This window comes from Bison bison, unplaced genomic scaffold (genome assembly GCF_000754665.1).
Source record: "Bison bison bison isolate TAMUID 2011002044 unplaced genomic scaffold, Bison_UMD1.0 scf7180017864176, whole genome shotgun sequence".
NCBI lineage: Eukaryota > Metazoa > Chordata > Mammalia > Artiodactyla > Bovidae > Bison > Bison bison.
The window spans coordinates 4,377,288-4,392,747 of NW_011494748.1; the positions used below are offsets into that span (position 1 = coordinate 4,377,288).

A 15,460-nucleotide genomic window follows, 5' to 3' on the forward strand; every position below is an offset into this window, starting at 1 on the left:
CATAATGAATTTTTCCCTTGGAAGTTGGAAAGCTTAATGAATTTAAAATATTACAAATGTTGATACTAAAAAAAAAAAAAAAAACAGGTAGTTTGGATGCTGTTGCCAGTTGGTAATATTTAGAAAGAAAAATAAAGCCTATAAACTTTGAAAATGTCTTTGAATTATAAATCCACATGAGAATACTTTCCTATTTTTTTAAGACAAAAATATTTCAACAGAATTGACTCTTGCTAATACTGCCCTAGTATAATATTATTTCCACAATAGTAAAACTGCATTTATAGGTTCTTACTTTTTAACCATAGTGCCTTTGTGTTTACAATTGCTTTTTTTTAATCCTGATCGCATATTATTTGCCTACAAGGCCACAGTGAGAGAAAAGATGTGTCTAAGAAGCAAAACTATGAATCATCTATTCATTTAACTTGAATGTATTTGGGAAAAATAGGTAATGGATAACTTTTTTTAATGAAAAAGGCAAATACTGAGAGTCACTGAGTTATTTCTTAAAACTTACATGAAAATTGTGTTTCAAAACTAGTTTGCATTCTGCCCTAAAGATAAAATCAAGAAATTGGCCAAATATGCTATCTCAAATTGCACTCCTGGCACAGGAGGGGAGTATTTAGAAGTCCTAAGTAACCCTTTCCTTAATTGTAAAATACACATGATTCTATAAAAAGTATGAATGTTACGGAAATTCTGTTGCTAGGATGAATTTATTTCAAACTGGTATTTATTATCAAAAATGATTTATGATATGTGCTCAGTCCAAATAAATGTAGAGAGCACTACAGGAGGTGTTGTGTTGTGAGACTCTACAAAGAACCTTCTTTCTTTCATTAACTTCCACTTCTGGTTGCTATGGCACCCAGTGACAACCATAAATTTAGAAATTATCACCATCTGCCCACGCCCCCTTCTAAGGTTACACACAAGCCCACTTGAACAACCAAAATAGCAAACAAAAACTCCATAAGCAATTTTAAAGTTTTTTCTTTTCAAATTATAGATACCTAAGTAAATAATCCTAGGGCTGGGAACACACTTTTTAAAAATATAGTCTTTATTTTTTTTTTAGAAAAGCAAATTCCTTAAGGAAAGATTATAACTTAACTACAGTGTTCAGTTGTTGAAAAGAAAAATGAGGAAATGATTGGAAACAAATTGATAGATTTTTATAAATTATCAAAATAAATAAGCTTTTGTCAAGGACCAATTCAGGCAACCTTGAAGGTGAATCTGTATCTATTATGCTTTCCAAATGGTAATATTGGAGTACAAAAGTACAGGTCAATATTTATATGCAGTCAATGATGTAATCTTATAAAGGATTTGAGATTTGAGAGTGAGTTGTTTCCTTCTTTGTTCTTTTGAGGTCTATATGTTTTTGTACTTGTTTTGCTAGTTTTAGAACAATGATTTCCAAGTCATTAAAAGATATTGTGCATGCTAAGTGGCTTCAGTTCTATCCAACTCTTTGCAGCACTATGACTGCAGCCTACCAGGCTCCTCTGTCCATGGGATTCTCCAGGCAAGGATACTGGAGTGGGTTGCCATGCCCAACCCAAGGATCAAACCCATATCTCTTATATCTCTTGTATTGGCAGGTGGGTTCTTTATCAGTAGCACCACCTAGGAATTCCTGGGAAAAAGATGTTTTAAACTCCAAACTCACAGGTCAAAAATATAGAGAAATAGCCTTAAACTACTTTGCTTAATGTAAAAAAAAAAAAAAAAAAAGTTGCTATATCATTTTTTCAATGTTTCAAGAAATAACATATTTTATCTTTCCCACTTTGGGAAAAAATAGCATTTTACTTTTAAAGAAAGTAACAAATATAAATAAAGTTCTGGGACAAAATGTCTATATATCCCTATTGAATCATATTCCCCCAGTACACTAAGTACTCCTTGGGAGAAAAGTGTTCCACGCTTTTGTGAACTATATGATATCTTTACAATGATTAAATTTCCAGCTAATGTTTTAAGATAGAATAAACATGCTCTAGGAGTTTAAGATATTATTCTGTAGTCTCTAAAATTTAGAGACTTCTCCATCTAGAAAAACTTTGTGTAAAAAGAGCAATCATAAGAATATATTAAGATAGCATGATTCACGCACAACAGTCAAACTTCTGGCAGTTTCAAATCTTTGGCCAAATGTCCAAAATTTGAATTAAGTGAATTAGGCAACAGTGAGTTCACAAGACTTGTTTTAAAGCCATTCCCTGGGAACTATAGAGTATTAAACTATCTAAATCCACGTCTTCAAATTCAGTCTACTCTCCTGGTAAGTCTCCATTTCCTCATCCTTCTCTGGAATATGACTCTTAAGGCTTGTTTCAATGTAATGAAGTGAAGTAACTCAGTCATGTTCGACTCTTTGCAACCCCGTGGACTGTAGCCTACCAGGCTCCTCCCTCCATGGGATTCTCCAGGCAAGAATACTGGAGTGGGTTGCCGTTTCCTTCTCCAGGGAATCTTCCCAACCCAGGGATCCAACTCGGGTCTCCCGCATTGCAGGGAGATGCTTTAACCTCTGAACCACCAGGGAAGCCCCTTTCAATGTAACAGCTCGAGAGAAATCTTAATTTCTGGGCTCACAACATATTAGTAAGAACAAAAGTTTTTTAAAAAGCACATAAAATGTATGAAATGGTCCTGCTTCAAAAATGAAGTGATGAGTCAAGTTAAAATTACCTTCAGTATCTCTGTTCACCAAGTTAAAAGATATTTCAGAAAGGGATCTATCAAAAATGACTTAATATTTTGATTTTGAGTTTTGGCTTGTGATCTTCAGTTGTTTCAAAACTTCTTACCCCAAAGTTACTTGATGGTCTTAACTGTGGAAGGTGCTGCTATACTTAGATCCTGATGATATCATCTTATCTCACCATCTCTTAGGTGGTGAAGTATTTATTGTTTTCACCTTAAAACGCTGGCAGGCAATTTGGAACTAGATCTTCCCTATTTCAATACGAAAACAATCTAGAATACTTTTCACCCCAAACATAACCGATTAGTTAGAATCAACACAAACTTATCAAATACAAAATAATGATTATTAAAATGATTATTTTTAAAGCCCCAGACATATTCATTGAGAAGTCAAAGACTCTTTCTTCTAGCACACCTGAGTCTTTCAATCATAAAACATAAAAAGCTAAGATTTTCTTTCCACCTTGTCTGCACAGTACCAACCCCCTTGCCCAAAATTTGTAAATCAGAAAATTTTATTTAGTTAAATAAAATGTTCATCCTTAACAAAACGCTACCTATTTCATTCCTAAATATCAAATTTGGAATTAGAATTTCAGGCAGTAGGATTCAGTCACTTGTGAATCATGACCTAAATTAACAAATAGGAATGATGATACATGCTCTGTAATTGGGTTATTTTCAGCTATTGATTTCATTTTTCTGTTTCTCAATTTTTCACCTGCAAGCATTAGCATAAAAATATAACTCTTCATTGGAAAGTGAATCATTTACTTTTAAGAACCTTTCATATCTTACTAAAAAATGTAAATACATAAAATGAACAAATAACTTCAAATTCAACTCAGTGGATGTTTGATAAAGGTTCATAAAAGTGAACAAACTATTCAGACACTGTCACAAAAGTAAAGGTGAGTTAAAAGAGCCATTCCTTCCAAGGAGCTTTCAATGCAGTATGGAATGTGAAATAAGACACCCGTGATTATATCACAGCCTAGAAAAAGACAAGTGTTACAATAGAAAAAGAAAACACTAACATGGGCATTCAGAGAAAAAAATGAAGACTTTCTCCTGATCTTGCTAGATTCTCTTTACTGTTCCAGTTATTGTTAAATGACACTTACATATTTATATGTCTATCTCCTCAACAAACTTTCATGATGGCAAGAATAAATAAATACTATATGCTATATAATAATAATTTCATTATGACTATTAGTTTAATTTGTTCTGAGTCTGGATGAAAGTGAGGAAAGTGAGCAGACATGTGTGAGTAAGTAAAAGAATTAATGAACACATTCAGGTGGTGAAAATCAAATGAGCTATTTTTGCATGCAGTATATTATTAAAGTTGTTTATGACATAGCGCTTATGTGGTCAAGAGTATTCTTTTACTTGCACATTGAAAAAATTCTAATAATAAACATCTTTCAGATGCTTCTAATAGAAATAGTTTAGGAAAAAATAGGAGATATTTCTATTTGACATAGTTATGGTCTTTTGTTTGGTTGCATGTTAACCTAGTTTGGAGTTTTTATGGAATGAAATATAAGCTTAGAATCCAGAGATTTGGGTTTGACTAGCCACTGACAGTGATCAGCTGATTGACCTTGGGAAAGTCATTGATTCTCTCTGAGCTAGGGATAATAATTTGTTATTTGATATTAGCAAGAGAATTAATTAGAATAAACCCTAGAACTGTGTTCAATTAAATGTCTTTCATTTTATTTTAAATAAGGAAATGATGATAATCATAATGCAGTTTTGAAATAAATTCTCATCAGTAACATGGTCTTAGTGTGAACAAAATATAGCTGATGAGTGTAAAATCTATGTAAACACAGGTATATATGAAAGCAATGGTGTTGGCTGATTTTGAATATTTTAGGCATCAGTCAGTAGCACTCTTACCTGTTGGTGGGATTATCCCAGGAGACATAAGGCCCGGGACAGAATGTGGCATGATATGAGAGTTCTCTGGGGAGGTGACACTTTGAGTCCTCTTAGGAGGCCTTCCAGGTCTAGAACTGAAACAAACAAACAAAAAATTTTTACAATTAAGCTGTTGTCTTACACATCATTTCAAAGTTGTTTCAAGTGGTAACATGGACTGTAAATAAATTTGTTTCAAGGACGGTTGCTTTTGCAGTTAGATGTAATAGACTTCCATCACTAATTAGATTACATGCTGAATTCATTTTCTTCATTGAAGATCAGCCACTCTTGATGCATAATTCATAGCCTGCACCTCGTTACCTGCTTCTTCATATTAATATCTATACACAGTTTGAATTGCCTCGTTTGCATATGCTAAAGTTCTGCATGCAGCCTTCAGCACGAAAATTATGCACTAACTTGTAATAATTATTACAGTCAGCCTGCTATTGATTTATGAGACTTTTAAAAACCAAATATGTGTAGTACTTGTAATGAATGATATTTTAAGGTTCTTCAGGAAATTAAAAGGCAATGGCTGCCTAAGGAAATGTTCTGCTTGTTTGATTTAATACTACAGTTAGCTGGGAGGTGGAATGAAAGAGTGATTCAGACCTATAGCACATTTTTCGATGATATGTTTTATTACTTTGCACTGCTAGCCTGATATCTAGATGATAAATGACAATACATATCTAATGTGTGAAAAGGTCTTGCAATTTCTTTATTTTTTGTCATTTAAAAGATAAGTCAAGTTATCATTTAACCCTTATTCTATTTAAATGAAGAGCCCCACTAGGTTGCCTTAGTTTAAATATACTAAAAATTCTATTGGAAATGCTTAGGATTATTTGTAGGACATCATTAAGAAATGGCCAGAGTAACATCTTATATCTGACTTTAGAATAATTAAAAATCCTGTTTGTGTTTTAATAGTACTTTTTCACTTGCCTGTTTTACAAGCATAATTTTTAAAATTATCAAAGCAGAAAGTGAAAAGGATACACATATTCACCATTCTTGTATAAGGAAAACATGAAGAATATAATAGCAAGTTTTGAAGCAAACATAATTAGCATTATGTTTCCTCTGTCTGCCTCTGTATCATGAATGTTCATTTATGAAAGGCTTTTCTGTCATTTACTGGCCAATATGTGCCAAGATATATCAAAACCTCCAGATGCATCCTTCATAAGTTAACATTTCCATGTAAGCCTCAACTGAGATCCTTTGCCTTGTCAGAAGATTCAAAGATCCTATCTCTATTATTTAGTGTAAGTAATGTATGTGGTCATTTAACAAATATTGCATTTGCTCTTTTTAAAGCAGTGCACTGTGGGGGCTAATTTGGGAGAAGGAGTTCTTAGTCTTTAAGAGCTTATACTCTTGTCAAGTGGGACAAATCTGGTACATAAAGAACTAGGATGCAAATTCAAATGTGCTGTGTCCTAACCAAGTTGCAGTCTGAACACTAATGTGGAAAAGCTGGATAATGATAGATAACTCCCTGTTGGAGTTAAGATTTCATTGCCCTGGGAGATTAGAACAGAATTCTGAATGATGAGTTGGACATGGAGAGAAAAAGAACAGAAATCACACTTCAATGGGAATGTGAGAAAGGAATGGAAACCTGAAAATGTGTGAATGTACAAGATTTTTTTTCCAATAAGTTGAAACAGGTCAAATAAAATAAGTGGCAGAAATCCATACTGTAGACTTACTGCCTAGGGCCAGATCCTGGAGGACTTTGAACCAAGAGTAAGTAGATTGTGTATCTGTTTAGGCAGCTAACCAATAAGGACACTGTCCTGTGAATACTGAAACATCTCTCAGGCTACTTATTCTCTGTAATTACTCTTCATCCTCAGTTGATTCTCTAACTTATATTATGAGCCTAGAGCCCACCAACAGTGCTCTGCTAGTCTCCACTCTCCCTGAGTGATTTCTTCTATTAACATTACTGATATGATAAGGAATAACTGCTAAATCTTATCTACAGCCTGATCTTTCTCCTGGGATTCCCACGGATTAATGCCTGTCTACTGGAAATCCCTGCTTATGTTCTATAATAATCTAAGATTCAGTTTGTCCAAATTTGAACTCAGCATCTTCTTCATTAAAACCTACTTTTCCTTGGTTAATCAAAATGGCACCTAATTGACTAAGCCAAAAATCCAAGACTCGGCTGTGTCTTTCCCTTCCTTGTACACTCAAATATTATCCCAGTGAAGATATCTCTCTATGCCCACACCTGTATTCCAGATCAATCCCTCCTTCCTTATTTGATCTACTATCACAGCTCTTTCAAGACCTACCCTCAGCTTTGCCCCATGCTAGAGCTGAAAGTGAAGTCTAGATAACTCTCTGTACTGATTTTGGAAGGATTTTTTTTTTTTTAATCATGTTTTTCAACTGCTTAAAGGCATCAGTGACTTCCCAGGTGACACAGTGGTAAAGAATCTGCCTGCCAAAGCAGGAATCACAAAGAGACATGAGTTCAAATCCCTGGGTCAGGAAGATCCCTTGGAGTAGAAAATGGCAACCCACTCCAGTATTCTTATCTGGAAAATTCTATGGAGACAGGAGCCTGGCAAGCGACAGCCCACAGAGTCACAAAGAGTTGGGCATGACTGAGCAACTGAGCACGTACACAAAGATACCAATAGTTCCCTATAGCATTGACACTCCTTAGATGGCACCCCACTCCCGTACTCTTGCCTGGAAAATCCCATGGACAGAGGCGCCTCGTAGGCTGCAGTCCATGGCATTGCTAGGAGCTGGGCATGACTGAGCGACTTCCCTTTCACTTTTCACATTCATGCATTGGAGAAGGAAATGGCAACCCACTCCAGTATTCTTGCCTGGAGAATCCCAGGGACGGGGGTGCCTGGTGGGCTGCCGTCTATGGGGTCGCACAGAGTTGGACACGACTGAAGCGACTTAGCAGCAGCAGCAGCAGCAGCACTGTAACAAGGCCTTTCAATACTTAGCCCTGGTCTACATTTCCAATCTCATCCTGTTTTTCCTACATTCATTGCTCATATTTGGCCTTAATGAATTTATTATCAGTGTCCCATGTTGCTTCGATCTCCTAATATACTACCTCTATACAAGTCACTGTCTTTGTCATCTAAGACTTTTATTACTTCAACCCACCCTCAGCTGCCTTTTACTGACTAAACATTCATCATCCTTCCTACCAATGCCTTCTATTGAGTATTCCTTCTATGCACTATGACGGTTCACGGTGAATAATTCTATTTTAGCCTTTTCTGCACTAACTATAGTAATCTGCTTATTTACTTCACTCCCAAGACTGTATGGTAGAAAGTACTTTTTTGTTGTTGTTGTTAAAATACCTCAGTTAAAATAGCTCAGTGTATGTATTTAAATAAATTTTAATTCAATTCGTTAAAACTTTCACCACAATTCTTCAAATTCCTCACCCATTCCAGTAGTCTCCAAGATTCCAGGAAATGAAAAGTGAGACGCAAAAGAAATTTGGGATTCTGAGTCTAAAGATGCTAAATATCCATCTGAAGCTCAGAGAAAAATAAGTATCAAGAGAACTCAAACAAGATGCCATGAAAAAAGTGTGAAAGGAAAAGGAAGTTAAGATTTGAAAGTTTTAGTTCTTGAATTTGTTTTGCTTTTAAAGAAGATGAAACTGTTCAGCAGTACTTTATTATTCAGGCCACAGGAGCTGTCTTCACAGCCTTCAGTCAGGAAGTAGAAGTCAGGCTACTAAGTAGGAACACTTTATTTCACGCTGTGATTAGGAGAGACCCAGTGGGCTCTTTTCACCCTAGATAGCTCCTGCCCAATCTATCAAGTTGCCTCCAACCTCACCAATAGAGATTTACTGCTTTTAGACTGGAAGATTTAAGATATTTTAAAGCCTTCCATTAAAATGCAAATATCCTTGGTGGTGGTGACACCCTAAAACAATCTGCACACACTCTACTAGGGATGACTTTGCAATTAGGGGAGAGCAGGCAATGGCAACCCACTCCAGTACTCTTGCCTGCAAAGTCCCATGGACAGAGAAGCCTGGTAGGCTTCAGTCTATGGGGTCACTAAGAGTCGGGCACGACTGAGTGACTTCACTTTCACTTTTCACTTTCATGCATTGGAGAAGGAAATGGCAACCCACTCCAATGTTCTTGCCTAGGGAATCCCAGGGACGGGGGAGCCTGGTGGGCTGCTGTCTCTGGCGTCGCACAGAGTTGGACACGACTGAAGCGACCTAGCAGCAGCAGCAGCAATCTTAAGATACCTAGGTAAATAATAGGGGAAGTGGGAAGAACTCCAAAGAAAGATTTCCAAGGAAAGACAGGTCATTTATCCTTTTCCCTAAGAACAAGAGGAAGCTATTCTTGGAATTATAGGAGACTTCTTGGTTGCCGGGGAAGTTAGGTTTGTTGATTAACAAGACTTTCCTCTATCCCTTATGACCTATAGTTAAGTCTCCTTATTGACAGGCTTGGTGTATTACCTTTACTGCACTCTTGATCACTAACTGCTAGAGGATTTAAGTCTAGAAAATCTAGGAAGATAACTTAATCATAAAATACTTAGATATTTAAATTACTTTCAAGAGAAATTTAAGGAACTTCCAGGAGACACTGTGTAGTGCAGTGCTCAGAAACACGGGTTATACTCTCTGGATAGATCTCATTTTAAATAGTAGTTCCAACCTATTTATTAGAAGGTGTGACCTTGATCAAGCCGCTTAACTTCTGTGAATATCTGACTAAATCAGCATTTTTTTTTTAATGGGCCTGTTTGTTTTGTTAGAAATAAGTTATTCTTGGGAAGAAAAACAACAACTTCACTGAAAAGAGGAATGAAACAGTTAGCAAAGGCACTTCTTCAGGGAATGATCAATTGCTTCAACAGCAGACACCTTCAAGCCTCCTTACTACACCAGTAACCCAGCTCTACCCCCAGAGTATCAGAGCAGCTGAACTCTCTTAGTTCTAATCAAAGCAGAAGACCTTACTTAAATAAATTATTACCCTTAATAGCTTGACTGAAATCAAAATTTATGGCTTTGGTAATTGTTTTTGCCAGCTTCACACATGAGCCACGGTGCAGCCTTGAGTATTTTCACCTGCTTGCATTAAAAGAGTAGGGTAATCACTAGAGATGACTGCACTTAGTATCTCACTTACCTAGGAATCCACTCAGGCTTATGGTTTCCTGCAGTTCCACGAAATCAGAAAGATTTCTTCTCCAGAGAGATCAGTGGGTGGGTGTCTCTCCTTTGTCTACATCATTAAATCAGTCTCAGGTTAATCTCTGTCTCTCCCCTAACTGTACAATGGTTACCAACTCTTCCACTTAGTGTGCTTATTCAGTATAAATATCTAACTTAACTCAAAGAGGCTAAGTCCATCAAAATACTGAGAGATATCTGAATGTTGGAGGGCACTTGACAGACTGTGCAACCCCTAACCTCCTCCACAAGCATCATCTTCTGCTAACCTCTTCAGCAGTTCTTGGGAAGTTAAGTTCAACTCTTCTCCTGGGACTGGAGCAGAGAAACCCGTGAAATCCAGAAACAGACTGTGATAGCTATAAATCGGAAAATGCAAAAGTCACTGCTTAGCAGAAATTTAGGTTCCAAATCCTACCTATTTAGAGAAAGGCAAGAAGGATGCTATTCAATCATACAATTCCTTCCTCCATGTATCTAAAGGACAGGAGCTACTGTACAACAAGCAATTGCATAGACATAAAAGTTATGAGAATAAAGACCCCCGTTTCTTTGAGACAGAATATAAAATTAAATAGCCTGTGGGATAACAATGAAGAAGAAAAATACACAGCAGCCAGTGAGCACTGATTTTAGTCTTGGGACACAACAAGCATTAGGGATAAAAGCAGCTCGCTCCATTCATCAAGAAGAGTTCATTTGCCCTCTTGAATCTATTTACCCAAAAAGTACCAGTTGTGTGTTTATATTCTGCATAATTTTCTTCTATTAAGTTTCCTCAAAACCAAGCCAAAAAAAATGAGAAATGTATTCATATATATGAACTGCATATATACTAGTATTTCTGATTGGAAAGATACAATTTGCTTAATGATTTATACTCCCATTTGAATATTATGGAGTCAGAAAGAGTGATGTCTATGAGGAATGTCTGATAATATAAAGAAGTTCTTATGTTCTAAATGAAAGATACAGACTTCGATATATGGCATACTGGAGCACAAAAGAGAGAAATTAAGTAAAAAAATGCAATATATATACATAGAAAAAAAAGACTAGAAAACATACTAGACTATTTTGCACATACATATATTTTATACAAAACACACATACTATTAAGACGTTTATCACTGAATAGAGAATTCTAGTTTTTTTTATATCTGAAGGTTTTAGTTTCTCTGTCATACACATCAAAGAACTTATGGTGGACAAATCATGATCCTGGCTCATTTTGATCCTGAGGTTTACCTCTATCCATAGCAGAAACCAGGTATAATTTATCCTTTTAATCTTTCTTTTCCATCTCAATTTTAAAATATTTAATAAATTAAAATAAATAAATTTAAATTTAAAAAAAACATGATTATATGTAAAAATATTACCCTTGTGAGAACTTTTTTTTCCCATGGAAGAAAAGCTATGACCAACCTAGGCAGCATATTAAAAAGCACACACATTACTTTGCCCACAAAGGTCCATCTAGTGAAGGCTATGGTTTTTCCAGTAGTCATGTATGGATGTGAGAGTTGGATTATAAAGAAAGATGAGCACCAAAGAATTGATGCTTTTGAACTGTGGTATTGGAGAAGACTATTGAGAGTCCCTTGGACTGCAAGGAGATCCAACCAGTCCATCCTAAAGCAGATCAGTCCTGGGTGTTCATGAAGGACTGATGCTGAAGCTGAAACTCCAATACTTTGGCCCCCTGATGTGATGAACTGATTCACTGGAAAAGACCCTGATGCTGGGAAAGATTGAAGGCAGGAGAAGGGGACAACAGAGGATGAGATGGTTGGATGACATCACCCACTCAATGGACATGAGTTTGAGTAAACTCTGGCAGTTGGTTGGACAGGGAAGCCTGGCATGATGCAGCCCATGGAGTCGCAAAGATTTGGACACGACTGAGTGACTGAACTGAACTGAACTGAGTCTTTCTTTCTTTTCCATCTCAGTTTTAAAGTATTTAATAAAAAACATGATTATATGTAAAAATATTACCCTTGTGAGAACTATAAAATTAATTTAAATAAGAAAAGCACAGATAATCATTAATATCTTGCAGATCAAATCAACTTCATGGAACAAATCCATCAAAATAAAAGAACAAAAAGAATTTCTTAAGACAAATGTATGTACATATTTCACCAAAAGTTATAGCTGATTTATAATATGCAGGTTATAAATGGATAGTTTTCTTTTAGAAAGAACTTGTTAGCCTGTTAGTTTAAATTTGTTCCTTTAGTTTTGGGAAAGGCTACAATATAAATAATACAGGAAGTACATGATTAGCATAATTTTCCCATTGCATGAAGTTTTTTTCTACACCTGGCAAAATTTTGAAAGATACATTAGTTTTGTGCAATAATGGCAAATTTGAGCACTTTCTCAAATTTGTTTAGACATCTTTTCATATTTTCTGTGTAGCTGTGTGTCCCAGCCATGTGTATTTCTCAGTACAAATGGACTATAAACTAACACTATAAAGAGATGATTTTCCACCGTCACCAAAATACCTATTTCTATGGGGCAGGCACTTAAAATATCACCAGCTGGACACCTGGAAAGCATCCTCAGATTAGTGACTCATACACCTAAAACATACAACATTCCTTTAACTCTTTACATGGTACGTGTTATAGATTGAATTTTATTCCCTCTAAATTCTTACACTGAAACCCTAACCCCAATGTGACAATACTTGAAGGTGGGGCCTTTGGTAGAAATTAGGTTTCGGGTTGCCGTCTATGGGGTCGCACAGAGTCGGACACGACTGAAGTGACTTGGCAGCAGCAGGGAGGCCTCATCATGGGATTAGTGCTCTTAAAAAAGAGACACCAAGGAGCTTGCTTGCTCTCTCTCTCAGCCACATGGGGAAATAGTGAGAAGGCAGTTGTCTACAACCCATGTCTACAGCCTCACTCAACATGACCGAGCAAGCACCCTGAACTCTGACTCTCAGCCTCCAGAACTTTGAGAAGATGAATTTCTGTTGTTTAAACTACCCAGTTTATGCTATTCTGTTTGGCAATCTGAGCAAGACTAAGACAGTAGATAATTCTACACATTAACTGAATAAATACATATGCAAATAAACAAAATAAAATTTCCTGTGAAAAAGAACTAAAAATAAATTTTTAAAAAGGTTCTGTTTTGTTTTTAAGCTATTTTTAAGCATTTGGTATTGTGTTCCCATTTAATTACAGCCCAAAATTCTAAAGAGAGGCCCTGTTTGACAGGTTACATACTTGGGAAAATCTAGCCCATTTTCTGCTCAAATAAATTTGGTAAACACTCAGTTAAACTTAGTAGACATACATATATTTTGTCGAAAAACTTCACAGAATCCCACAGCTTTTAATATTTTTGTTTTGTGGAACAATTTCTCAAAACTTTCACTATGCTAAAATATACTCTAAATCTCCAAATGAGGTATTATAAAATAGGCATTTACTAAATTTTACCATGAAACCTGTTATTTTCAACGAGTCTGCTTCGAGACTTGTACTCTAAAGAAATATGTTCTTCCCAACAGTATGCTTATCTTCAAATTATAAAAATTTTTCATTACTCAACATCGTCAAACTATTTTCTGTGTCACAGGTCATATGACAATTGTCACAGGGACAAGGAAAGCAGCAATTCACATATTCTATGAAGTTGATATGAGTTGATAATTACTCAAAACACAAGGTTAACATGAGTAAATTGAAATCATTACAAAGAGAAAGTGAATAATAGTTGAAATTAGCTACTTGATGAGGAGGAAAAATTGTTGACTCTGACTTCAAACCTCACACTATCCAGACTTCAGTACTACAGGAAATGTATTTAATATAAATCTTGTTTCAAAGGACATTGGCAAAATATCTGAAGTCCCAGCTCAGTGCTTAGTCATGTCTGACCCTTTGAAATACCATGGAGTGCAGTCTGCCAGGCTCTTCTGTCCATGGGATTCTCCAGGCCAGAATACTGAAGTGGGTTGCCACACCCTCCTCTAGGGGATCTGTGCAACCCAGGAATCAAATGCAGGTCTCCCGCATTTTGGGCAGATTCTTTACCATCTGAGCCACCAGGGAAGTACAAGAATGCTGGACTGGGTAGCCTATCCCTTCTCCAGGGGATCTTCCCATCCCAGGAATCAAACTGGAGTCTCCTGCATTGCAGACAGATTCTTTACCAGCTGAGCTACCATAGTGCATAGAAATTACCTCAAAATAAGAGTTAAAACATATCGGAATGTGGCTAAGCTCTGCTTATGCATTTGTATATTGTGTTTACAATTAATTACAGTCCCAAATACTAAAGAGAGTCCTTATTTGACAGATTATATATTTGGGAAAATCTAGTCCCTGAATTTTTAAGTCCCCTCCCTCCCTTTTATAGAATCTATCTGTGAGAACCACATTAAGAAGATTCTTCACAATCCATGAAATACACTAACTATATTAATATTAGAGTTAATATATTACTCACAGATGTCTTACCTTAGTGAATATACTTTTTGATGAAGTTTTTATAAAATCAGAAGCCTAGTATTCTCTTCTCAATTTGGATTCTTTATTGACATCAAAGGTACATGACAGTTTATGAAGTATATCTATTGATGTATCATAAAAGCATATTCATATACTTTAAATGTTTTATTCACTAAAGACTAAATTAATTTAATTAAGTTTTAATAAAGAATATAAAAATTTAATACTATTTATTTTTACCTTTCCATAGCATACATTAAACATTGACATACATGATATTTCTTCCAAAGAGGATACTGTGTGTAAATTGCATTTAATGACACGCTTTTCTAGAGACTTAAATATTTTTAACCTTTTAATCACCTTATAATTTTCTCTTCTTCCCACAAGCTTTCCAAGCACAGATAAGTCTACCCACCACACATCTGTTTCAAAATTGTCTGCAAAGAATGACTAACATCCCATAAGGGACAAATCCCAAAATAATGAGAAACATTATAAATGGTTTTCTTAAAATCTGGGGACCAGTTATTACTTTATTGGCCTCTTTCTCACAGTTTCTGTCATACTTCAAAACCATATTCTATAAAATTTAATATTAAAAAATATTCCAACTAAGATATTCAAAATTGAACACAGTCTTTTATTCAATCTATGGATTCCATCATCACAAAGAAAAAACTTTCATTACTATCATTTTTCAGTTTGAATTTCAAATGACTAGATCCTCTTTGCAACTGCTGTTGCTTATATTTTGTACGAACCAGAAACAACATAATTAGTCTTTTGTCTCACTGCCACATGCCATAATTGTACTTGCACATGTTCAGTGGCTTTGTTTTTGTAGATCACCTTGAATTTGGCCCCAAGATATGTCCACAGTTTCAACCTCAAAATAATATCCAACTTTCCTCTATAGGAGATCCCATTTTCAACACTCTGAATACCTCCTTCTCAAATGCTTTCATTTATATTGGAATCGTAAATAAAACAATGGGGTTTCCCAGCGGGTTCAGTGGTACAGACTGCACCTGCCAATGCAGAAGTGATGTAGAAAGTGAAATATCAATACAAGAAAGTAGATGGTCTTACTCAATATGCCACA

General features: G+C 35.7%; 1 protein-coding gene across 3 annotated transcripts in view; it reads right to left on the reverse strand.

Moving 5' to 3' along the window:
- The window catches only part of DACH1 (dachshund family transcription factor 1), a 460,914-nt gene that overhangs the window by 278,422 nt on the left and 167,032 nt on the right, over positions 1–15,460 (reverse strand). For all 3 annotated transcript variants that reach the window (XM_010842289.1, XM_010842290.1, XM_010842288.1), the window contains exon 2: positions 4,636–4,751. In XM_010842289.1, the coding sequence (XP_010840591.1) occupies positions 4,636–4,687 (52 nt within the window). In that variant the 5' untranslated portion in view covers positions 4,688–4,751. The remainder of the gene's footprint in view (positions 1–4,635; positions 4,752–15,460) is intronic.